This window comes from Pteropus vampyrus, unplaced genomic scaffold, assembly GCF_000151845.1.
Source record: "Pteropus vampyrus isolate Shadow unplaced genomic scaffold, Pvam_2.0 Scaffold436, whole genome shotgun sequence".
Taxonomy (NCBI): domain Eukaryota; kingdom Metazoa; phylum Chordata; class Mammalia; order Chiroptera; family Pteropodidae; genus Pteropus; species Pteropus vampyrus.
In genome coordinates this window covers 597,013-622,006 of record NW_011889217.1, presented here as the reverse complement: position 1 = coordinate 622,006, position 24,994 = coordinate 597,013, and the positions used below count along the sequence as shown (strand labels likewise).

At 37.5% G+C, this 24,994-nt stretch overlaps 1 protein-coding gene, 1 non-coding gene and 1 pseudogene across 6 annotated transcripts in view; 1 reads left to right on the top strand and 2 right to left on the bottom strand.

The window, feature by feature from the left end:
* NFX1 (nuclear transcription factor, X-box binding 1) overlaps positions 1-24,994 on the bottom strand; it is a 60,263-nt gene that overhangs the window by 14,184 nt on the left and 21,085 nt on the right. For 3 of the 5 annotated variants that reach the window (XM_023524012.1, XM_011381397.2, XM_011381400.2), the window contains exons 8-19: positions 22,810-22,909; positions 22,509-22,726; positions 17,163-17,260; positions 14,700-14,730; positions 11,203-11,285; positions 10,186-10,294; positions 7,192-7,311; positions 5,185-5,264; positions 2,503-2,733; positions 1,681-1,754; positions 797-898; positions 207-248 (exon numbers count right to left, since the gene is read on the bottom strand). In XM_023524012.1, coding sequence (XP_023379780.1) covers positions 207-248; positions 797-898; positions 1,681-1,754; positions 2,503-2,733; positions 5,185-5,264; positions 7,192-7,311; positions 10,186-10,294; positions 11,203-11,285; positions 14,700-14,730; positions 17,163-17,260; positions 22,509-22,726; positions 22,810-22,909 — 1,288 coding nt within the window. The remainder of the gene's footprint in view (positions 1-206; positions 249-796; positions 899-1,680; positions 1,755-2,502; positions 2,734-5,184; positions 5,265-7,191; positions 7,312-10,185; positions 10,295-11,202; positions 11,286-14,699; positions 14,731-17,162; positions 17,261-22,508; positions 22,727-22,809; positions 22,910-24,994) is intronic. The other 2 variants (XM_011381399.2, XM_011381398.2) reach the window with 2 other exon arrangements.
* LOC111732277 lies at positions 2,964-3,082 on the bottom strand (annotated as a pseudogene).
* LOC111732271 lies at positions 15,885-16,002 on the top strand. Its single transcript, XR_002777476.1, has one exon. It is a non-coding gene; the product is annotated as a 5S ribosomal RNA (ribosomal RNA).

Below are 24,994 nucleotides of genomic sequence, written 5' to 3'. Positions count from 1 at the left end.
GAGATCAGATGGAATCGGGCTTGTTCAGGGTGGCATGGCCACAGATGACACTTCAATTCTTGATGATCGAATTTCTTGCCCTCCAGTAGCAGCAAAGGACTCAGAGCAGGTGTCAAGTGAGTGAATGCTTGAAGAGTTGCTCCCTCCCACTAGTTTCACAGAGCTCAAGGACAATTATTAGACAAACAGCAGTTGACACTACTTACTTTTTCCTTTCCAAGGCTAAACACTCCTCATCACACTCCAGCCTTGAGAAGCAAATGAAAAAAATAAAGTCAGAGCACAGGTTTCAGTTTCTATGCAGCAATAAGTTTTTAGTCAACCTTGAAACAGAGTGGACTCTGGCCAAAGGATGGCTAGATGAGGACCCTCTCAAGGACAGGTGGGCAGGACTCTGGTTTATGGGAGTCTAGGAGTCCTCAGAAGGGTCTCAGAGTGTCTCCTGCCTGCTCAGCCCCCAAAATGCTCCCAGTGACTCTCTGACAACCACAGCTCCCCCTTTCCACATAGCCGCCACTCTGCTTCTGTGTTCTCCTATGGGTTGGGCTGGACATATCTAGGCCTCTGCTTCCTCTGGCTACTGGTTGGAGTGAGGCCTGGAAAAGTCTCCTCTGGTCTTAACAATACCCTGAGTAGAATTCTTCAGATTGCATTGGGTGTGACTCATAACATCAAATGTCTGTTGAACACCTACTGTATGTGCAAGGGCTTTACTGGGGGGGATTAAGATAAATCAATGGTTCCTGCCCTCTGGAAATTAAGTCTAATAGGAGAAAGAAGGCATTTAAAATATCACCTGGCTTGGTGCATTTCCTTCTTAGTAATTAACTTGCTGATCTCCACTGAATCTCCAAGCTGCATGTCTGTTATTTTGGAGGCCATGGAAATAGCAGCCATTCTAAAGTATAAAAAAGAGAAAAGGTATTGTAGTTATATAAGAACCTTCTTATATTAGGCACATAAAAGACCTCCTTCAAGGCAAATCTACTACTTGCCAATTTGTGTGGCCTTGGAAGCCCATCTATTATAAATTATCTACATGCTTAGGTCCTAGCTCCTCAATTAGATTCTAAGCAGCTAGCTCCACAGGAAACGATGAGGTAATCCACTCCTTGGTACTCCCTTGAACATCCAGGTCAATGCCTGGCACTCAGAAGGTATTTAAACACAGCCACTCTAATATCTGCATACCTCTAAAGACCTATCTTCATGGTACATCTCTGCTTTTAATCAGAGATATATACAACCATCCATTCTTAACACATCTACCTCTATACTCAGATCACTATATGAACACACAGGTCCCAAGATTTCAGGAGGCTGCAAAGACACCTCACAGAGCAGTCAGAAACCCCCATCCCAGGGGAGGAGCACAGGACTTGGTGGTGGGATGTTAAAGCATGCAACTTCACGACCTCTTCCCTTCTGATCCCATGGTGTAATAAGACCAAAAGGGGAGAGAGGAAGAAGGATGAAGGGAAATAAAAAGGCTATTTTACAAATTAAAGTTTGGGAAGGGAAGGTACATAAAACAGTAACTTTTCTTTGAACTAGAAAAACCAAATTTAAGAAAATTTATTTTAAAAACTTTCCAACTTTTACAAAAGTTGCAAGGATCTTATAACACATGTATACCCTTTACCTAGGTCCACCAATTGTTAACATTTAAGTAGCACTAACCTTTGATAAGTACTAGATGCTTCAGAGCAAATCATGATCTCTTTTCTTCGTCCACATTCACACTGCAGCTCGATCTGAAATAAGATTAACATAAAATGACTTTTAGCACATGGAAACCAAGTGAACAGGCAGGTTTCACTTTTAAAGCCTTTCTCAAATCAAATCATGGCAGAGAATAGAGAGTGGCTACACTCCAGGATGGAGGAAGCTAACCACACATGCAAACTGACAACATGGTAGCTGACATACTACAAGGGAAATGTCTGGTCTACAGTGCCCCAGTAGTGGGAACTACTCCTGTCCTTAATCCCACCTGAAGGGACAGGACTAAAATGGAGTTTTCACCACTGAACTAGAGGTAGACATTTGACCCAGGACCAGCTAAGACCTAACCAACTCCACCTTATCCCGCTACTTTCACCAACTCAGGGCGGCCTTGCTTAATTCTGCAGACCATGTTAGCCCCGTCTCATATGCTCTCAGAGCTTGCTCTACCAGGCTGTAACTACTCCTTCATGACACCACAGTTATAATTAACTATGAGTAATTAATATCTATCCCATCTAACTGAAGGGACCATGTGCCTCCTGTTCACTGATGTAGCCCTAGCACAACATCTTGCACAAAACAGACCCTTATATTATTTAAAAGGCCATCTCGAGCTGGGCAGACAGAAATTTATATGATTTATTTCACCTTTCTCTCGTTAACTTAACTTGCAGTTCCTTGTAACCAATGACCCCTGACTAGAATGCATGCCCAGGACTTATTAGCAGTCCCAGAACCAGAGTCAAAGCTCCACCTGGAGCCAGGAATACGTACCTTAGCTTTGCAAGCAGTCATGGGGCATGGTGCACTGAGGTGGCAGGGTGCCATACATGGGTGGCCACAGTCAGCTCTGGCGGTGGTGCAAGGCTGCTTACAGGCCTCATCCATGAGACATTCTCCTTTGTGACAGAGTCTCTGACACCTGTGCATCCCACATGGTAGCATGGCACTGCAGGGTAATCCGCAAGAGATATCAACCAGGTGACACGGGATGTTGCTTCGTAACTAGGAAAGACAGAAGTAGCCAAATTTTCATCTCTGTATAAAACTTGGGGCGAGTTTTAACTTCCTCATTAAATATTTCTGAAGTTTTAAAAAGAGCATTTTTTTTTTTAAAGTACTTTTTATCTGAAAAAATATTAGGCTGATTTTTTTTTTAGGTGAGGCAACCCTTGGTTGACCTCACAGACTGCAAGGACTTTGTCAGCTTACAATCCCTCATTTTTTATTTTTTACGCCTGTAGCATCTGGTCTTCAGAGGTGGTCTCTCATCCAAGTACTAATCAGGCCCGACCATGCTTAGCTTCCAAGATCAGATGGGATCGGGCTTGTTCAGGGTGGCATGGCCGTAGACATTAGGCTGATTTTTGTAGTCTGAAAGGTCAATTTGAAGAGAACATAAATCTGAACCTTATTAATAATGCTTGTTAGGATCCCAAAGGATTCGTGGTAGTAGCCAAGTGTGACTTGGGACATGAAATTTTCAAGGTGGGTAACAAACATATAAATCCACATCACTAGAGAGTATTTGAAAATGCTATCACCAACTGGGAAGATCAGATGATCTCTTCCCTCCTCTGCAAACAGTTGGGGCACTGAGTTGAGACAAATCCTGAAGAGTGGGGGCACTGTTGGCCCATGGTTTCAAGACTGCAGGCAGGGATGTTTTATGTAATTAAATACCCAACTCTCCTCACATCTTCCAACCCATGGTCTCCACAGCTTAAGGCAACCGTCCTCTAAAAAAATTAAGAGGCAATAGGCCATGGAACGCCAACTCATTTTTTTCTTGATAAACTGCCTCCTTCTAGGATTCCTCACTTGAGGAAAAAGATGCTGGAGTTTTATTCCTGTAGAACCAAAGGTTACTCGTAATCACTCCAATTCTTTCAAAAACCCTCAAAATGAGGCATATACTTCGACTCTAGTGATACATAACTTTTACTTTTGAAGAAGCCTCCAGCGTCTAGGATATACAGGCTTCTAATGCTTTGCAATCAGTATTTTGGTAGACTGTAGTTCCCAATTGTTAAACACTTACCTACTCTACTATCAGGGAGCTGGGGATAATTTTTGCACATGCTGTGCCCTCTGCTGTCCCCTCCTCACAAGACTTGTCTATCTCCTCATTATCCTTTAGGATGTTACTTCCTCTAAGAATGCCTTCCCTGGGTAGAGGTCTCATCTATCCCCTTCAATACTGTGTACTTAGACTCCACAGGGCAGGAGCCAAAACTGCCTTGTTTATTTCTGAATCATCTAAACCCAGCCTTTACCTAGCCATTATAGGCACACAATAAATATTTGTTGAATGAAGTCTAAATAAGCCATCAGTACAAAGATGACACATGATTAGAGCGGTTACTCTCAGAGGAAAGGAGATTTGTGAAAGAAGAATAAATACTAAGGACTATGACTTGAGAATCACTCACAGTAAATAAGTGGAGAAAAATTTGTTTATCAAGATAAGAACACTGAAAGTATGTTGTCATAAATGTCAAGAGTGTCAGGAAATGTTGGCCAAGCATTATGAAGTAAAAAGAGGTGGTTACAAAACAATATAATCTTCATAGAATAGGACAGAGAGTGTATCACAGATGACTGATGGTCTATACACCAGAATGTTAAGAGTATTTCTCTCTGGGTAGCAGAATTATTTTCATAATTGTCTACAATGAATACGCATTTCAAAAAATAAACATTTTTAAAAGTGTTTCAAAGGGTCTATAGTCAATAGTGCCAAATAGAGCTGAGAGGTATATTTCATGGTAGTGACAATGAGGAGGTGCAGGTAAGCCTGGAGGAAGGCATTTGGGCCCAGATAGAAAGCTGCATAGGGCATAGAGAGAAGGAACAGTGGCTGCTGGTGGAGAGCCCACTTCTACTCCTGGATGCTCTCACTGTAACACCTTTCCCCAGGCTAGCAGCCTCCCCCCATGCTGGTTAACCTAGAAGTTGTCTCAGAAAACAGCCCATGTTCTTAAGGCCAACTGACTTAATTTTACTTATTATAACCAGATTAAAAATGATAGAAGAATAGACTCAAAATGCTATCTATTTGACTATTTATGTGACATTCTGGAAAAGACAACACTTCTGGGACAGACAACGAACGGATCATTGGTTGCCAGGATCTGGAGGTTGGGGTAGAATAACTATAGATGGACATAAAGGAATGCTTTTTTAGTGTAGATGAACTGTTCTACATCTTGATTGTGGTGGAGGTTACGTGATTGAATGAATGCTTTTGTCAAAACTCATAGACCTGTACACTAAAAATGGTAAATTTTATTTTATACAAACCATACCTTAATTAAAAAAAAGAAAGAAAGAAGTGTCAATAGCAAATCTCTGCTTCTTGGAGTATTAACTCTGAGATACGATGAGACTAACAACTCAAAGTAGTCCAGTCATAAATCTCTGGCTGGGACAATGAACACAAGAGAGAAAACTTACCTCATGTTTGCCCATGCACCATTTCTGAGTTAGGAAAGTACAAGGGGGACACTTCTCTTCACTATGACAAGAATGATATACTGTAGAAACAGAAAAGTAAAATTAGGAATAATATTTAAATAAAGCCACCTAAACTATTATACATATTATAATGGCCTATGACATGAAACTTTTAAACGTAGGAGTACTTTAAGAAATGGTCACAGGAAAGTAAAAAGTGGCTGACTTTACATTCAAGTGTTGAAGGATGAGTATGAGTGAGAAAAAGAAACCCAACTGAGGGAGACAGACATGCCAAACAGAGCAGAAAGGGAAGCAGCTTTCTTGCCTCATTTTCTGTAGCACAATCCTACGGTCTGTCTATTCTACTCTGTCATTCTTTGGCCCTACCTTACACAGCAACTGCTCGCTTCTGCTCAGACATCTTTGTTACTCATCCATCTAACACACTTCCCTTGACTCCTTACAATTTCCTTGTTGCCTGGAAGAAGCAGTTCATCCAAACTCATCTCTACAACAAAGTCTTCCTTCTCCTATTGCACCCACCCCTAAGCTCTCTTACATTCCCTGATCTAGTTATTATACAAATGGCTTGCTGCCATGTTACCTGGCCCATCTTCTTTAATGGTGGTTGTGTCATGTATATTTAATTACCAACCTCTTCCTCTCAGGGAGAACATAAGAACCTCAAGGTCCTGGGCTATTTTTTCTTCCTCTAAATCTTCCTGTGTCTGACACCATGCTAGATATGTAACACACTTAAAGTTAAATACATGCTGAATAAAAGCAAGCTAAAACGACACAACTCACAAATGGTTAAAGTCTTACTATGGACATTAACCAGCAAGATTTGGACTTTATCTGTTAACATCACAAATGAGTGAAAAGGAAGGAGTGGGTGAGTACTGTCTTGGGCATTTACTTCACACTGGTATGAACACCACAGCAGGGGCTTGCAAACTAAGCTGGAAGGCCATCCTAAGGTCTCCAAGGAAGGAAGGAGCTTTTCACTTCATGAAGAATTTACTTAATTCTGTTTTACTCTATTACCTTAAAAAATTGAGAGCTGGTTGCCTATTTGTCAATCAGTCTAAATCATAAGGCCAGACTTACTGTAAGTATCGAATCTGCTGATTTGAGTAATTTCAGGTTTGCCTCTGAGACTTGGTAAAATGAAATGATAGGCCTAATATGGTCCTAGAGGAAAGCAAGCAACTAGACTGGACAGATATGAAAAATGGGTGATGACAAGTAGCTTTTGGCTGGTGTCCAAAGCAGACCATGAGAAAAAAATGGAAAACAACTTAAATGTTCATCAACATAAGACTGACTGAATAAGTTATGGTCCATCTATGCAACAGAACACTCTACGGCCATTAAAAATCTATATTGTAAATGATATTCACTGATAAAGAAAGAGGTTAAAACTACAACAACAACAAAAATGCTAGTTAAAATGAATAAGTTCAGTAGGATCCAACTTTTAGGAAAAAAAATAGCAAATGAATATTTTGCCCATGAAAAAAGGCCCCCCCAAAACATACACTAAGTTTAATTCCTAAAAGATGACATAATAGATGATTTAATTTCCATCTTGTGACTTTACCTCTATTTGTCTTTTTATATAATAAACAGATATTGCTTCTATAACAAGAACAAAATCTAAAGTTACTTTTAATTTTGTAAAAAGATGTTCAACTTTGAAATATGCACCACAAATGCAGGCCACATAGACAGAAGAAACATTCCTGAAAGATAAGAACCACCAGGGCTTCTCCCAACCTTTTGGGTGTGTTTGACATCCACAGAGTAAAGAAGTGGAGGGCGTTGCAATTCCCAGCTCTGGCCCTGATCACAGACCCATTTTCACAGAAGCACCCCCTGAGCCCAGGCAGCAAGGGGTGCCACCACAGCATGACCTCAGAGCAGTGAAGACCGTCATGTAAAATCCTAAATGACATGGTGTGAGCAGGCTATGAGGTGTGGAGGCAAGGAGATGGGACACACCTGGATGGTCACATTCATGGATTCTGGCGCAGGTTTGGGTACACTCAGGGGGCCTGGTACCACAAGGAACTGGAGGGTAGATCACCGATGCGCCACAGTGGCAGGTTAATTCATCAAAACCTGGTGGAGCAGCAGGTGAAACAAAACAACCCTCATGAGTCTGGGATGAGCATGGACATAATCACAAACACACATACACACTTTTTTTTTTTGACTTCTATTTCTAGAGAGGAATTTTTGGAGGGGTTGCTTTTTTAAAAAAGGTTTTTATTTTATGAAAGTTGAGCTGGTAACAGAGGAGCAGACAGATATATTTTTACTTGCAGCAAACTAATTCCGTGAACCCAAGACAGTTTTATATGTTTTTTATAAACAACAGATCGATAGACCGTATCTTTTTGAGAGAACAGGAGACTTCCACTAAAAATACAGCTCTTTTTTTAGTTGTTTTGGTTAGGAAAATGAACAGAGATTATGAGAGCTACGGGCAAATAACAAAATACAAAAATATCCATTTGAATATAAACCCTAAAGAGCTACTGAAGCCATTCAAAAAAATTCTTATAGGTATAAGCAACATCTATGATGCTAGAAATGTGAAGTTGAAATGAAGTGTAGAGCTACAACTGAGTTCATCGGGCACACTTCACAGCCAAATCAAAATGAGAGCTCACATGGGATACTTCTAACAAGCAGCTCACTCTGTCAAGAGCCCTCCTAATCCTTAGATGCCAAGGGGAGCCAGTTCTCTAACTCTGGGCCTTGGTAGAGGCCAGGCCCTTGGCCATGGTTCTCAACTAGAGCACCCAAGTTGGGAAGTCCAGGGCCCTCCAGGATTCTCCCACCTTCTGCTCTTTTCCAGTTAGCACTTTTCAGCATACCCTTCAGAAACTACACAATATGGTAGAAAGAACTCTGTAAATATAGTCAGGAGGCTTAGGCTTCTAGTTCTAGACCTACTTTTCACTTGCTCAGAGACTATGGGCAGGTAATTTGACCCCTCTGAGCTTCCTTTTGGTCACATGGGGATATGAAACTTTGACCTATCCACTCAACAAGCTTATTGTAAGGATGAGCTAATATATGTGAAATAGCTAGGTAAAAGGTAAGGGGCCATGTACAGTGTTTCTATGGAACTCTGTGTGTATGACTTACAACAAAGCACTGACTCAACTTGCTTTTGAAAGAAGACAGGCCTAGCATTCTAGAGAAGACATTTTGGGAAACCCTGATTTAGGCCAATTTTAATGCAGCAGTTCTCAAAGTGTGCTCTGTGGTTTCCTAGGGGTCTCTAAGAGCCTTTCAGGGAGTCCACAAGGTCAAAACTCTTTTTATAATAATACTAAGATATTATTTACTTTTTTCACTTATGTACACATTTGCACTGATGGTACAAAAGCAAAAAAACTGCCAGGGCCTTAGTGCAAATCAAGACTGTAGCATTAAACTGTAATCATTGTATTTTTCACTACCAAGCACTTAGAATAAATAAAAAATGCCAGTTTCACTCAAGAAAGGCCTTGATGAAGCAGTAAAAAAACCTCTTGACCCTTGAATTCATGTCTTTTTAATATTCTGTGAAATGAAATGGGAAATCTGCATAAAGCACTTTTGCTGAACACAAAAAAATATTCTGGTTGTTTTAAAAAATTACACTTCTTTGAGCTATGAGCTGAATTAACATCTTTTTTTCCTCAAAACACCATTTTTACTTAAAAAAACACTGACAAACTACAGTTATTTAGACTTAGGTACTTAGCTAATATTTTAGCAAAAAGTGGACAAAGTGAGCCTGTCAAGAAAAATGACTTTGTTGCCAAAAATAAAATTCAAGCTTTCAATGACAATAGAATATTTGAAAACATGTACCACTAAGAGCTTGACAACTTTCTAAAATATTTCCCAAGACTTTTCTGAGGAGATTGGTAGTTATATTAATGTCTGAGTTTTTTTTTTAATTAATTATTTATTTTTTTTATGGCGACATTGGTTAATGAAATCTAATAAGTTTCAGCTGTACATTTTAACACTAAGGCATACATATATTCACACTAGGTAATGTATGAGTTTTTAATAGCATAACACAAAATTTGTCAATACTTCAAAGATATGCGTAACCCAGTGAAAATTATTTTCCAAATTATCAGTGTATGATATAAAAGAGCCACTTGAAATATAACAAAAACCAATGAATTTCAATGTGACATTGAACAAAAACAAAAACACTGACTTAAGTCTCTTCTGAAGTGAGGCTGAGTTTTGGTATAATATCAAAGGAGAAAGTCACAATATTTGAAAAAGTTTTAAAAATACTCATCTCTTTTCCAAATAGCTGTTGAGGCCAGATATTTTTCATATGCCTCACCTATATTGCGACAGATTGATGTAGCAGATATAAGAATCCAACTATCTTCTATTAAATCAGGCATCTACTCTTCTCACTAATTTTTTAAAATATACTTTTTCTAAAAATAAATGTTATTTATGTTAACATGTAATGAATATATTGTTTTTAAAAAACAAACTAATAAATCAATATTTAAAAAATGTCTGTTTTGAGTTCTCATATGATAAATATAGCTATAACCCACATAGAAAGAGCTTTTGAAATCCTCAATAATTTTTAAGATTGCAAATAAGTCCTAAGACCAAAAAGTTTGCAAAACTGCTGCTAATAACATAGAGAAAGAAGACTTGCTGAGGACAGAACCTGGGTCAATAATATTTAAGAGGCAGGTAGCAAAAGAGGTATCCATTAATGAACCAGACTTCATCTTAGGATTGTTGCCTACATGCCAAGTTTCAAAGATTCAGGACATTAATACAGCACTAGGAATAACTTAAAAAAAAAAAAAAAACCTCAACATATCTGAAATACGAAGTCTCATTAGTTCAGTAATCCATACCAATGTAAGTATTATCAATCTTTCAAAATATATTATGCCTGAATTTCTAGAAAATTCTTATAATAAAGTATACAGTAAAGACTCTTACTAGCTTGCCAGCATGTCTGGCAGTTCCCACGATGACAAGGTTCTTCACATCTATGAAGGCCACAACGGAGTTTCCGCCCACAAATCAAAGGACACTTGTGCTCCTTATCCTAGGAAGAGGAGTTTATATTTTAGATAAATAACCATAAGATTAATAATAATATAAAAAGGCTCTCTACATTTATGGATGAGATGAGAGCTTGGGATTAGCTTCGAAATAATCAAGGGAGGAGGAATTAGTGGGAATGTAGATGAAACAATATGAGTCATGAGCTGATCACTACTAAAGGTAGATACTGGGTATAGGGGACTCATACTAGTCTTTCTGCTTTTGTATATGCTTGACATTTTCGACGAGAAGTCTTTAGCCTTCAAACACTGGTTTATAAGTAGGTCTTGACATACTATATAATTTCATCATGCTTCACCTCGTCAATATATATATTTTAAAAGTAACAACAATTATGTATTTTATATATACATATACGTGTGTGTATGTATGCACTACCCCGCTATTGGTACTGCGTTATCTTGTTTACACACACACATATGATAAGATAACACAGTACCGACACCAGGTAGTGCTTGCTTTATTTAGTTCCATAGAAGTGAGTATTTCAGGTAACTAAAACTTGTTTCTTTTAAAAAATACCAAACTCATTTTGCTGCCAACCTGACCCAAGGAGTATATGACATCTGAAGCCCAAGTTGCTAAGGCCAGGCCAGTTTGTGTGTTGGGACAGCACACAATCTCCCACAGAGGACTGTATACTTGTCTAGTGGTCTCGGGCTGTGGAACCTGAGGCCTTCTGTCTTTCATCTTTCTCTTCCTCCGTGTCGCCACTGGCTGACTTCTTGACCTAGCTGAGGTCAGCTTGATTTGAGCAGCTCTGACTCCTGCTCAGGGGCCTGTTCCAGTAATTTCTAAATCTGGGCTGCATTCCAGATGGCTAAGGCCTCCAGAAGCCCAGGCCCCAGATGAATGCATCTGACTGTGCCCAATGATAGGCCCACTTACCACACAACATATCTCATTACATTTATGCCGTCCACACAACCGTTTCTTGTTACACCGCTTGTCACACATAAATGTAGCATCTGCTGTGGGCAATTATAAAAAATATATATATATATTAACATTCATCCAATAAATATTTGAATGACTACAGGCTGAAGAAATAGAAATGTAACAATGTAAATAAAATGGTGAAAATGTTATGGTGAAAATGCATATTAAAATATCATTTTCCACTCAGATTGTCAAAAAATAGAAAAGAAAATAGGAAGACTGCTTAATATATGGTATGGGTGAAGGTGTGGAGAAAAAGGCACACATACTTAGCAGATAAGAGTATAAACTTTTAGAATATATACGTATCTATCAAAAAATATAAGTAGCAATTCCATTTTAAGGAATCCTTCCTAAAGATATAATTTCAGAAATAGCTAAGACACTAAGAGCACAAGCAACAAAAGAAAAAAAATAAATTGGACCTGATCAAAATTAAAAACTTTTGTGCATCAAAGGACACTATCAAGAAAGTGAAAAGACAACCCACATGATGGGAGAAAATATTTGCAAGGGTCTAGGATCCAAAATACATAAAGAACTCTTACAACTCAACAACAAAAAGACAAACAACCCCAATTTAAAAATGGGCAAAGGGCTTGAACAGATTCTTTTCCAAAGATATATAAATGGCCAACTACATGAAAAAAGTTCAGCATCGTTTAGTAATCAGGGAAATGAAAATCAAAACCACAGCATATCACTTCACACCCACTTAGGATGGCTATAATAATAAAAAAACAAAAAACAGAAAAAAGCAAGTATTGGAGAGGATATAGAGAAACTGGAACCCTCACACACTACTGGTGAAAATGTAAAATGCCATAGCTGCTGTGGAAAACAGTATGGAAGTTTTTCAAAAAATTACACAGGATTACCATATGATCCAGCAATTCTAATTCTAGGTATATACCCAAAAGAACTTAAAACGGGTTTTCGAATAAAATTTGGTACAAAAGTTCACAGCAGCACTATTCTCAATAACCAAAAGATGGAAACAACCCAAATGTCCATCAGCAGATAAATAGATAAACAAATGGTGGCACATACATACAATGGAATTCTTCAGTCATAAAGAGGAATGAAGTACTGATAGGTGCTACAACATGGATGAACCTTGAGAACATGCTAAATGAAAAGAGCCAGGCACAAAAGGTTACATATTATATGGTTCCATTTATACGAAATACTTAGAATAGGTAAATCCATAGAGACAGAAAGCAGATTAGAGGTTGCCAGGGGCTCAGGGGTCGAAGTGAGTGGGAAGTGAAAACTTAATGAATACAGGGTTTTCTTTGGGGTGATGAAAATATTTTAGAACTAGACAGAGGTGATGATTATACAACAATGTGAATGCACTAAATGACACTGAATTGTATATTTTAAAATGTTTCATTCTATGTTATGTGCATTTTATCTCAATAAAAAAAAGTGGGCTAGGTGCTGAAGTGTTTATGAGTGAAATGATATTTGAGATTTGTTGTATTTCAATGAAAATAAAAAGTAGGAAAGGGAGGGACAGAAGAAACAAGATAGGCAAAATGTTGATAATTGTTGATGATAGGTGATACATACTCACGAGTATCTCTACTTTCAGATATGATTGAAATTTTTCATCATAAAGTTTTAAAAGGTGGAACAAGATGGTTACTGCACTAGTTGTAATGAAGAAAAACTGGAGACAATCTAAATGACCACCCAAGGACAACAGTGAACTATACTATGGTATACCCACACATTGAAAGAGGGAAAGATATATACACTGATATGGAAAAATGTCTTTATTACCAAGGGGAGGAAAAGCCCCAAGTTACAAACAGAATTTTTAGTATAAACCTAAGTTTAGGGGGGAAATCAAAACTTTACTAGCATGTGTATATCTGTACGAATACAGAAAATGATTTGGACCCACATCCAATAAACTATTGATATCGATAGTGGTTTCATTAGGTAAGTGACTAGGATGTAAAAATAGGAAAAGGGTGTATTTTCACTTTTTACTTTAAAAGTGTACCAATGTTGCAATTTTTTTCAAATTATGTTTTTCATAACCAAAATTTTGACTGAGGTTTTTATGTAGATATTTGTTCAGCTCCCATACAGCTACTCCCCATCTTCAAGATAAGACATCCTTAATTTTGTTCAGAAATTGGATACCCATGTGCTCCTCAGTTGCAGAGGTATATGTTGACTAGTCTAGCCTATCATGTTAATCCCATTCTCCTTGTTAGTGAAGGTTTAGGCAGAGAATATGATACAAAGTATATTAAGAACCTTTCAGGATTCTTGCTCTTAAAATGAGAAGTTTAAGAATCTTTTTTTCCTCCATATGTTATTAGATGAGGACTCAGGTGTGGAATTGCTGTAGCTAACTTATACCCATGAGAGGAAAACCAAGAAAATCACAGAGAAGCTAAATTGGATCCTGGAACCACTGAGCTTGGAATTAACAAACCTTGGACCTGTTCAGCCTCCAGACTTCTTGTTATGTGAGACAGTAAACCTCGATTGCTAAAGTCAGTTTTTCTTGGGTTTTCTGATAGCTACAGCCAGAAGCATCTTAACCAAAACAGCTTTCTTTCTGATCAGAATAAGAACTTTTATTTTGTACATATTTATCTTCTATCATTTTCCAAAAAGGTTTTAAAGTGGCTTAAACCAAAGACTATGTTAGTAAGACAGATATAGAAGCATCATAGAGTGGGTCAGCAGGATCAAGGACAAAAGAAGAAACAATATTCTGGGCCTTAAGGGTAAGATGGCTGCTGGCTGAATTCCTGTTCCAGGTATCCAACAGTCCTAGATCCTTAAGGGAATGAAGCATCAGAGTCTGTGTGTAAAAAGTTTGCTTCATTAAATATTATTTATTTTCACTTCTCCTAATATTTTATTATGAAAATTTTCAAACATATAAAAAAGTTGAAGCAATTTTGCAGTGAACATTCACATGCTCACTACTAGATTCTACCATTACTTTTTCACACATGAATTTACCTTATTGAATTTACCTTATACACTCATGAATTTACCTTATTTTTTTATCATTTAACATAGATTTTATCTTTTTTTAAGTTTATTGGGATAACATCAGTTAATATAATTATATAATTTTCAGGTGTACTTATAATCTGACATCTATATATTTTATTGTGTGATCACCACCCAGAGTCCAGTTTCCTTCAGCTACTATATATTTGATCCCTTTTTGTCTTATTTTTTATTTGATGCATTTCAAAGTAAGCAGCAGACATGAATATGCTTCCCCTAAAATTTTCAGCACTTCATCAACTAGAATTCAATTTATGGTTCTTTCTTATGAGGTAAAGGTTATACATAATCAAATGCCCAAATTTTAAGTGTACCTTCACTGACTTTAGACAAATACAAAACCCTACATAACATTACCTTCTCCCAGAAAGTTCCCTCATGTCCCTTCCCAGTCATACCTTCACTTTTGAGACTGGTACATGGAAGCTCCTATGGAAAAAGAAAAAGAAAGGGTAACTACTTTAGGAATAAATGAAACAACACAACTATAGTATAATGCTAAATGTAACACGTATATCCCAAATATCCTGTATTTCTTTGGCAGTCAGTTTATTCACCAACTTCACCTGTCTGGAGCAAGGTTAACCCAGTCCCTGTATTAATATGCTTTATTCACAATAGGGATCCAGGTTTACTGACTTTTCATGCAAATATTATTGTAACAATCTTTGTGGTCTGGTCTCCAAATGCACAGCAGATTAAGTACTATAAAATCTGAATGAAAGAAAAGCTGCTACAGGTAGGCAAAGCAAAGAGAAATAACTGCCCAGCAAGGATAAATATAGACAAAACAATAAAAAAAGACCAGATGTAAGAACTGAAAATATACAACAATCCAATACCATTTAGTGCTCGGGTAAACAGCTCTACACACTCAAGAGCAACCCTGACAACACAGCTGGACGGTGGCAAAGTGGAATACAGCAGTCCTTTGGCATTCGAAGTTTTATTACCGTGGTTTTCACTATGTGTGAATGGCTCCAAAGGTCTATCACATGTAATGTTATGGTGGCATGATCCTAAATAACATGTGTGGTGAGGCTGGTGTATGGGAAGTGAGTCACTCACTTGGGGGAAGAGTGAACCTGGCTGGTTGTCCAGCATCTACATCTGAATTTGGCCTTGATGCCATTTACAGGTTGCCATGTACTAAGAAACAAACAAAATGACAAAAGCATTCCTTCTAGTGAAATAACCTTAAAAGAAATATAGGCAGCTTACTAGACTAGATAACAGAAGTGGTCTAACAAATTTAAGCTTTTTGACTGAAGATGTTTTAGATTAGTGAGTTGGCTGGGTTTGATAATATGAAAAAGTTCCCCAGAAGCTCTCTAAAGATGTAAAGGAAAGGTGACTCATGAAATTGACTTAGTTTTCCAGTTAATGTGAACACTGGATTGTACAGAAGAAATGACATGCTGGAGGGGTATCTACAATTGTAAGAAAAGGCAGAATGCCCACAAATCCCTATAATAAATATGAATTACCAATAAAAACAATACAGTATTCTTTGTAAAGAGGCAGTAAGATATGGCACACACTTCTCAAAGACTCTCACCAAAGTGATTAAAAGAAAACAACCTGTCTATGGCCATGCCACCCTGAAAAGCCCGAACCCATCTGATCTCGGAAGCTAAGCAGGGTTGGGCCTGGTTAGTACTTGGATGGGAGACCACCTAGGAAGACCAGGTGCTGCAGGCAACCCTTAGACGAGGCAACTCTTGATTGACCTCACGGATTGCAAAGACCTTGTCAGCTTACAATCCCTTATTTTTGATTCACCTACAGCATATAATATGTCTAATATAATAGGTCTAATATCTAAGACCCTGGAATATGCCTGATAGGAGTGTCACTGTATACATGCCTGGGGCCTTTGATCACAAGTGACTGGGGTCATATAGTCTAATAATATGAGTCAGAGTACAGACTGGCCATACTGTATAGTCTTAGGGTAGAGGTTGGCCACACCAAAAAGACCAATGATATGATTTAGGGTGGAGGCTTTGAGTCACACAGTATCAGAAGACCTCGAGAGGGAGGGACTGGAGACTGAGATCAGCTACGATGGCAGTCAATCATGTCTACACAACAGAGTCCCAATAAAAACTGAACATTCGGACTTGGGTAAGCTTCCTTGGTTGGCAATACTCCATCGTAATGTCACACACTGATGCTGAAAAAGTCACGCTGTTCCAGCTCTATGGGGAGAGGACAACTGGAACTTCACATTTGGTACTTTCTTGGACTCTGCCTTATGTGCTTCTTCCTTTGGCCAATTTTAATCTCTATCCTTTTCCTGTAACATACTGTAACCATGAGTATAATAGTTTTCAGTGAGTCCTGTGAGCCCTTCTAGTGAATTATCAAACTTTGAGGGTAGTCTTGGGGACCAATGGGCTTGCAGTTGGTATCAGAAGTTAGGGTAGTCACATGGACTGTTCTATTTCAGTTGTCTAAACTTTTGCAGTTGTCTAAACTTTTGCAGTATGACTTTTGCAGTCAAAAGTGAGGGCAATCTTGTGGACTGTGTTCCCTTTAACTTCTTAGTTAGCTAACTCCTTGCAACAGTGCTACTGTTCTCTTCTGGCACCTAGCATTATCACTTGTATTTGGTAGAGCTGTGTACTTGCCCTATCTCCATTATTGGCCTCTGAGCTGTGAGCACTAGACCCTTCCGCAGAACCAATACCTATCCTACAACTTGGTCCATAGTGGTGTCAGTATACATTGGCTGGATCAAATAAATTATACATAGTATGAAAGGAATAAAACTAAGGTTATTTTGATTCCTCCCCTTCCCATAATCACCAAATTAAAAGGCATAGGTGGCAATAACTGTAGCAATGTTTGGGATTTACCTTTGTTCTGAAAGAGCATCTGCAGGAAATAACTGATGTGCGAGAGCATGGTCCACAGTCTCCCTCATGGCAGAGCTTTTCACAGGTATGAATGAAATCTTTAATAAAAATGAAAAGAGCTGGGAATGAAAATTACAACTATTCATTTCAGACTCCCAAATTCACTAGCTGCATTGATCTTCTACTTCTCTTCGCTGCAACTCCACAATCAAAGCTGAGGGAAGAAGGATGTCATCAATGCTTCTTCCCCTATCTTCCCTTTATCCAGCAGGCTGGGCCTTTTCCAGCAAGAATAGGGCCCAGCATTAGTTACTGGACTATGCTTTAGATTGCATGATGCTTTGCCTAAGTCAAAGAATGGATCTTCTGTCTCTTTCCTTATTTTTGCCCCAAGTCTCCAGGTTAGCCTTGGATCCACTTAAAATTATAGCCATGGATGACTTTACTAAAGTGTTCATGACTGCAAATTATCTGGGGATCATAAATAATCAAAAGCCACAATCCATAACCCCGTTGCTTCAAACCTGTGAACATCTGGTGATAGGTGGTCTGCCATTCATTTTGCTAAATTAGGTTTAGGATAAGTCTTGTTTCAAGGATCCCTCAGGGACTGCTCATAGTCTCTTTCAATAGGTGCTGTTCACACAATGTATTTTTTTCCATCCTTTTACTTTCAGCCTAATTGTATCTTTGACTCTAAAGTCTATTTCCTAAAGGTAGCAAGCATATCTTGCTTCTCTCCGCCCCCGCCCCCCCGCTAAATTTGGTCTGACAATCTCCGCTTTTTAATGATTTAATCCATTCACATTAACATGACTAGTGATATAGTTGGGCTTACATTTGCCATTTCACTTAGTTTTCTACATCTTGTATCTTGATTGTTAATCTAATCTTCCTTTACTGTTTTCTTTTGCATTAAGTGAATGTTTTCTTCTGTAGTATTTTTCTTCTTTAATGGTATTTTTCACTAAAGTTTTTGAGTTTTTTAATGATTACGCTAGATTTACCACATGCACCTTATCAGAATCTACTTCAGATTTAATGAACTAACCTAATTCCAGTGAAGCCTTACTCCTATATAGCTCGTCTCTCTTCCTCTTTTGTGCTATTACTGTTATACAATAATATGCTATATATGTTATATATATAACATATATAATCTATGTTACAAACCCAATAATATATTGTTATAATTATTACTCTGTATGTCTATTAAAGAAGCTGAGAAAAGAGAACAAGTGTATATTCATAGTTTGTTATATTTTTCTTATTTACCATTTCTGGGTTCCTTCATTTGTTGCTGTGGATCTGAGTTACTATGTGATATAATTTCTTTACTCCAATACAACTTTGATCCCTCCTACCTCCTTTGTGCTGTTATTATCAGATATATTTCTATATTATAGGCCCAACATTCCAATTATATACATATTATTTTATACAACTGCTTTTTAAATCAGTTGAAAAAAGAATATGCACTTATACGGTCTTTTATAATTACCTTCATTATTTTTTTTTAAGTGTGGATCTGAATTTACATCTTGGTTTACTTGCTTTCAGTCTAAAGAACTTCTTTTAGTATTATTTATTATAAAGTAATCTGCTAGTAACAAAATTCTCCATTTTGATTTTCAATTTGAAAGACAGTTTTGCTAGATATAAGATTTGTATTTGGCAGGGCTTTTTCTTTCAGCACTTTAAATAGGTCATTTCATGGCCTTCTGTTTGTGATGCAGTGTTCTCCATTGTTTCTAACAAGAAGTCTCTTATTAATCTTATAGGGCTTCCCTTGGGTCATTTTTCTCTTGCAACTTTCTCCTTGTTTTTGGCTTCCAGTATTTTTACTGTATGCCTAGGTGTGGATTTCTTCGAATTTACCCTATTTGAGTTTGTTGGGCTTCTTGGATATATAGATTAATGTTTTTCAATAAATTTGGAAAGTTTTCAGCCATTATTTCTTCAAATATTTTTCTGTTCCTTTCTCTTATCTTTTATATATATGTATGTATATGCAAGCAAACATATAAGTATATGTTTGCTTACATATATCCCACATTTCTCTGAGGCACTATTCATTTTTCTTCATTCTATTTGCTCTGTGTTCTTTGGGTTATATAACTTCTATAGCTCTACCTTCACATTCATTGAGCCTTTCTTCTGCCTGCTCAAATCTACTGTTGAGTCCCTTTAATTTTTCATTTTAATTACTAAACTTTTCAATTCCAGATTTTCCATTTGGTCCTTTTTAAATAATTTTTATCCCCTTATTGATATTCTCTATTTGATGAGACATTGTCTTTATACCTTCCTTTACTTCTTTAGGCATGATTTCCTTTAGTTCTTTGAACACATTTATAATGGCTACCTTGAAGTTTTTGTTAAATCTGACACTGGTCACTCACAGAAAACAGAAACTTTCTGTTGCCTGTGTTTTTTCCCTGTTTCTTTGTATACTCTGTAATTTTTTATTGGAAACCAGATGTTTTTGGTGATATATTATTTGCAGATACTCTACATACAGCTTCCTCTCTCCACGGTATTTTTGTTCTTATTGTTTATTTGTTTTGTGCTTGTTTAGGTTACTTTAATGAAATCTATTTCCTCTATGGTATGAAGCCTTAGGTGTCATTCTTTGGATGGCACAACTTTGGGGGTATGCATAGTCACCCTGGGATGACAATGGTTTTAGCAGAGCTCTCTTTGACTATCTCTTTCCCTAATTTCTCTGTCACATTTGGTATTACTCACTCTTGAGGTTCCACTAATTGCTGACTGGTTGCTCTACTGGTTTCAACAATGCCTTGGGGCATAAATTGCTCAGCAGTTTAATTTGGGCAAGTCTGTGAGGTTTGTTCTGACCACAGGAGGGCTCCTCCTAGCCATTTCTTTCACTGTTCCCAGCACCATGCCCCCCATAACCTGCACCAACAAGCTAGCCTAATAGTTTAGCTTGTTGCTTTTGTTGTTAATTAAAAGGAGTTATTGTTTTCCAAAGGGCCTTAGGCCTGAACTTACCCCCACACTGTTTCAAATTAAAGTCAGTTCCTTTGGGGAGTACTTTGTAGCTCTCTTTCTTAAAGACTGCCTCTTCCTCCGGAAAGTCTCAGCCACTTCTCTGGGTGCTGAATGGAATAGTAGCCTCTGGTTTTCCTGTCTTACTTCCTCTAGCATGAAACCTCTGCTTTACAAGTAAGGTGGAGTGAGGGTGATTGGGACCCCAGTATTTTAGCCTATTGTGATTGAGGTAGAGCCTCCAACTCATGGGTGGGGCTGTGTGGACAAAGAGAGCCCCCACCTCTCATATGCAATTACCAAAAATTTAGCCTCTTCAACTAGGAATTACAGGGGATGAGAAATGCTGGTAGTCTGTTCCACCTATGAAAAACCCTAAACTGGGAGCTGAGGGTAGAGAAAGCTCCATTTTGGGCACACTCATCCTGAGTGGGGCTTTTGTTAAGCTGAGCTGGGAGTCAGCAAGGGGAAAGGGTAGAAGTGGGATGTGACTCAATGACAGATTCTTGTTGTTCTTATTGAGTTTCAGTAGTATTTTCTTCAATAAATATTTCTTAATTGATATATAGCTATATGACAATTTCCGGAGACTTTAGATGGTTGCTTGTTTGGTTTTCCTTAGCTTTACTTGTTTTGCTGGGGAGTAGGTCCAAGTAGCTGCCCATGCTACCATCCTGAAAGCAGAATTCACTCAGTCTTTTGTACTAATGCTGTATATCTAGAATGGAAATTTCCTACTGGGTGAGATGCTAAAAGACCTAAATAAGCTTTCTACAGATAAGTCAGATCTGAATAAACTGGAGAGCCACTGTTACCACTAGCCGTGGGCTTGCCTTTGAGCAGCTCAATCCAATTCAGTCTAGTTCTTGTTCCTTCTCCAGGTTAGTTCATACTGATAGTCACTATCCATTTCCTGCTCAAGTCCTTTTACATTAACTATTTCGCATTTCCTCTTTTTCTCATTGCCAACAAGCTATCTTAGCCTCGGGGTGGGATTTTTGGTCATTATATACGAAATTCTTATAAAACTAACTCATGTGCTTTCTGAAAAGGGAAGACCTTTACCATCCTTCTTGATTTAGAAGTCACTTGATCTCTATGTCACAGGACTTATCTGAAGACACATTTTCACAGTAGACATGGATAACAGATAGATGATTGATATTCCTAATGCAGTTGTAACATGTTATTAAAGTATGAAAAGAGAGTATTTCTCCTCTATACATAATTTTAAAGTCAGATTGAAAAAAAGAATTAGGTAGGGTGCTCCTACTGGTTCTTGTTGATACTTTGAAGAAACATGAAATCACTTTTCAATAAAAACAGAAACCAAACCTAAAGATTCTAGCTTTACCAAAGTTAGTTATAGGGACACTGCTCTTATTCAGATTTAGTTGCCCACTTTCATTTTCCTAAACACAAAGCCTTTGGAACACTCACTTAGGAGAGAAGTTTCCAGGTTACTGCATAACTGTACACATATATTTCCCAAGGACTGACTCAGAAAGTCTCAGTTAAAAACTCAGACTATTACTTTATAACTAATTCCAACAAGTTTTTTTCTGGTTTCTATATCCAAGTAATCAGAAGCCATAGACAGAAGAAAGAGTCACTACAGGTGGGATGATAGGCATACCAAAAGCACTGAAGAAATAAACGAAAAGCTTTAATAAGTAGATAAAACAGTCCAAACTGCACATTGTGTGGGGAAATCACCTGAGATACCTCAGCAAGCCCTGAGGGCATCACTGTATTCAGCATAATACAATAACTGAGGTTCAGGAAAATGACTCTGGGTCAATAAAGGGAAAGAAATTATCCACAGTTATCTCTGTTTAAAGAAAGAAGAGAATTTTAGAAAAATGTCCATCTAAAATGATGCTCAGGAGATACTATTCTCAGCTAAATGGGAAACTTAGCTATAAAGAATGACATTTCTTGAGTGGTCCAAATGGCTGAACTTTTATTGTACTTAGAATTTTAGTTAAGATGTTCCTATTGTATGAAAATGTTTTTAAACACTTACCAAAATCTGGATTAACAAAAGAATATCTGGCATTCATTCTAGTGTAGGCTACTAAGAGAAATAATAAATCCCTTGGAACAGAATTTAACAGCTGACCTTAGTTAGCAACAAAATACCCAATTCCAAAAGAGATCTCTTGGGCAAGTACATATTTCCCTAGGTATAGTTTGAGAAGGAAAGGAAAAGTGCCCAGACAAATTTGATCATAATATTTAGAAAAATCTCTAATATTGTAACTGGAATTTAAAAACATTTTGCTTAAGTTGTCATTGCTGCCAAACATTTACACTCTTATGCCTACTAGTTACCTAAGGAACCACAAGGCAGAGGCTTGCCGCACACTTTTCCACATGAAGGGACAGGATCCATGCAGGTTTTCCGACCACTACTTCCAAGTTCTAGCAGTTGGCTGAGAGGAGTTTGCCCACAAGGGCAACAGCGCACCAGCTGGGGAAGCCGTGGGCATGGCTGGCAGGGCTGAGGGTGGCACACTTGAGAACACGTGTGGTTCCCACATTTCAAGTCCCTGTTAAGAAAAACGAGAGACTATTACATAACTGTCGCATAAAATACAGCTTTAGTCTAACTGAGAAAAACAAAAAACCTTACTTGCCACATATCTTTAAACAGCCAAAGTCTCCAAATCCATCAGACTTTCCTACATCTGTTCCACATAACACATCTCGGGAGGTGCTGCCACAGTAGCATACTTAAGGACACAATTTCAAAAACAAAAGATCAGTAACCTCTATGGATTCTTAAAATATTCTAATCAATCTATAAGAAAACACAAAATGCTGTTCATTAGTACTGATCAGACCTGATGCAGAAATAAATGTGGCTTATACAGCGCTCTAAGTCCTCACCTAAAAGCTTTATCACAGGAAGAAATAAAAAAAGCCTTGCTAGACTCTGTTAGAATCTGATGGTGCCTCTGTAGCACGTCCCCAAGCAGCATTAAAGTTAAACAACCCTCTAAATTAAGAGACTACTGTTCATAAGTACTACTATCTGGTTCATAAGGCCATGGTTGAAAACCAAGAATTGTGAGGCTCCCTGGGGTGCAGGGAGTAGTGAGCACTTGTGTACTTTTTTGGAAACTTATTTACGGTTGTCTTGATGACATGGATTCATCTCAAACCTGTAGTCACAAAAACTATTAGCTCTGGTACCTTGGGAAGAGAGAACTGAAGATATAATAATGCTTAGATGGTTTTCATTATTTTAGTTACATAATATCAGCATAGGTTATTGTCCTACAGAATTTGGACAATAGATTTAAAATGCTATTTAAAAGTAACTGCTTGGGAAATTTTTAAAAAGCGACTACTTGAAAGGAGTCCAGAAAAACCAAAATAATCTTTAAAAAAGAACGAAGTTGAAAGAGTTAAACTACTGATTTCAAGACTTACAAGGTTATAGTAACTATGATAGTGCAGTTATTGGTGTAAAGATAGACTATTAGATCAGTGGAAGAAACAGACTCGCATGTACACAGCAGCTGATTTTCAACCAAGATGTTAAGTTAATTTAATGGAAAAAGGAGAATATTTTTACAAATGATGAATAACTGTATGTATGTATGGAAAAAAATGAACCTGAACCCTATCTCACTCTTTACACAAAGATTAATTCTACATGGATCATGGACTTAAATTTAAATGTAAAATTCAGAAACGAAGCTTCCAGAAGAAACTATAAGAGAATGTTTTTATGACTTTGGGGTTAGCCAAAGATATCTTGGACAGAGCAAGAAAAATATAAATCAGAAAAGAAAAAAATTAATAAATTGAACTTCATTAGACTTAAACATTTCTACTCATCAAAAGACGCCATTAAGATAATGAATAAACCAGACTGTATTTAAAGTGCTGCTATAAATCAACAGCGATCAGCAACTTAATTAAACAGTAAGCCAAAGACTTGAACAGATACTTCACAAAAGAAAATATATAAATGGTCAATAAATACAATACATGAAGGGTGCTTAACACCTTTAAACTCTAGAGAAAGGTTAATTAAAAGCACAATAAGAGTTAAATAGTACAACCACTTTAGAAAACAGTCTGACAATTCCTTAAAAGGTTAAACACAGAATTACCATGTGACCCAGCAATTCCACTCCTAGGTATATATCCCAAAGAGATAAAAATATAAACTGGTAAATGGATGTTCACAGTAGCATTATTCACAATAATCAAAACATGGAAACAATCCAAATGTTTATCAACTGATGCATGGATAAACAAAATGTGGTATGTTCATCAAATGGAATACAGATACTCCTTATGATGAGGTTACATCTCAATAACACCTTAGCCTAGCCTACCTTAAACGTGCTCAGAACACTCACATTAGCCTACAGTTGGACAAAATCATCTAATGCAAAGCCAACTTTATAATAAAGTGCTGAATATCTCATGTAATTTATTATGTGTATTACTGCTTTCATACCATCATAAAGTAAAAAAAAACCCTGTAAGTTAAATCATCATTAAGTTGGAGACTGTATTATTCAGCCAAGAAAAGGAATGAAATATTGATACATTCTATGAAATGGATGAATCTCTAAAACACGTTAGGAGAAAGAAGTGAGTTACAAAGGACCATTTATTATATGATTCCTTTGTTTCTATGAAGCGTTTAACATGCAAGGATCCTGGGCTATAATGTATTGGTGCCCTACAGAGCTTTATTTTATTAAATTTTACCTTGGTGGCATGCTACTGATCAATCTTGGCACTTACATTAAGAAACAGCACTATAAAATGTTTTGTTATGTGTGCTGTAAGAA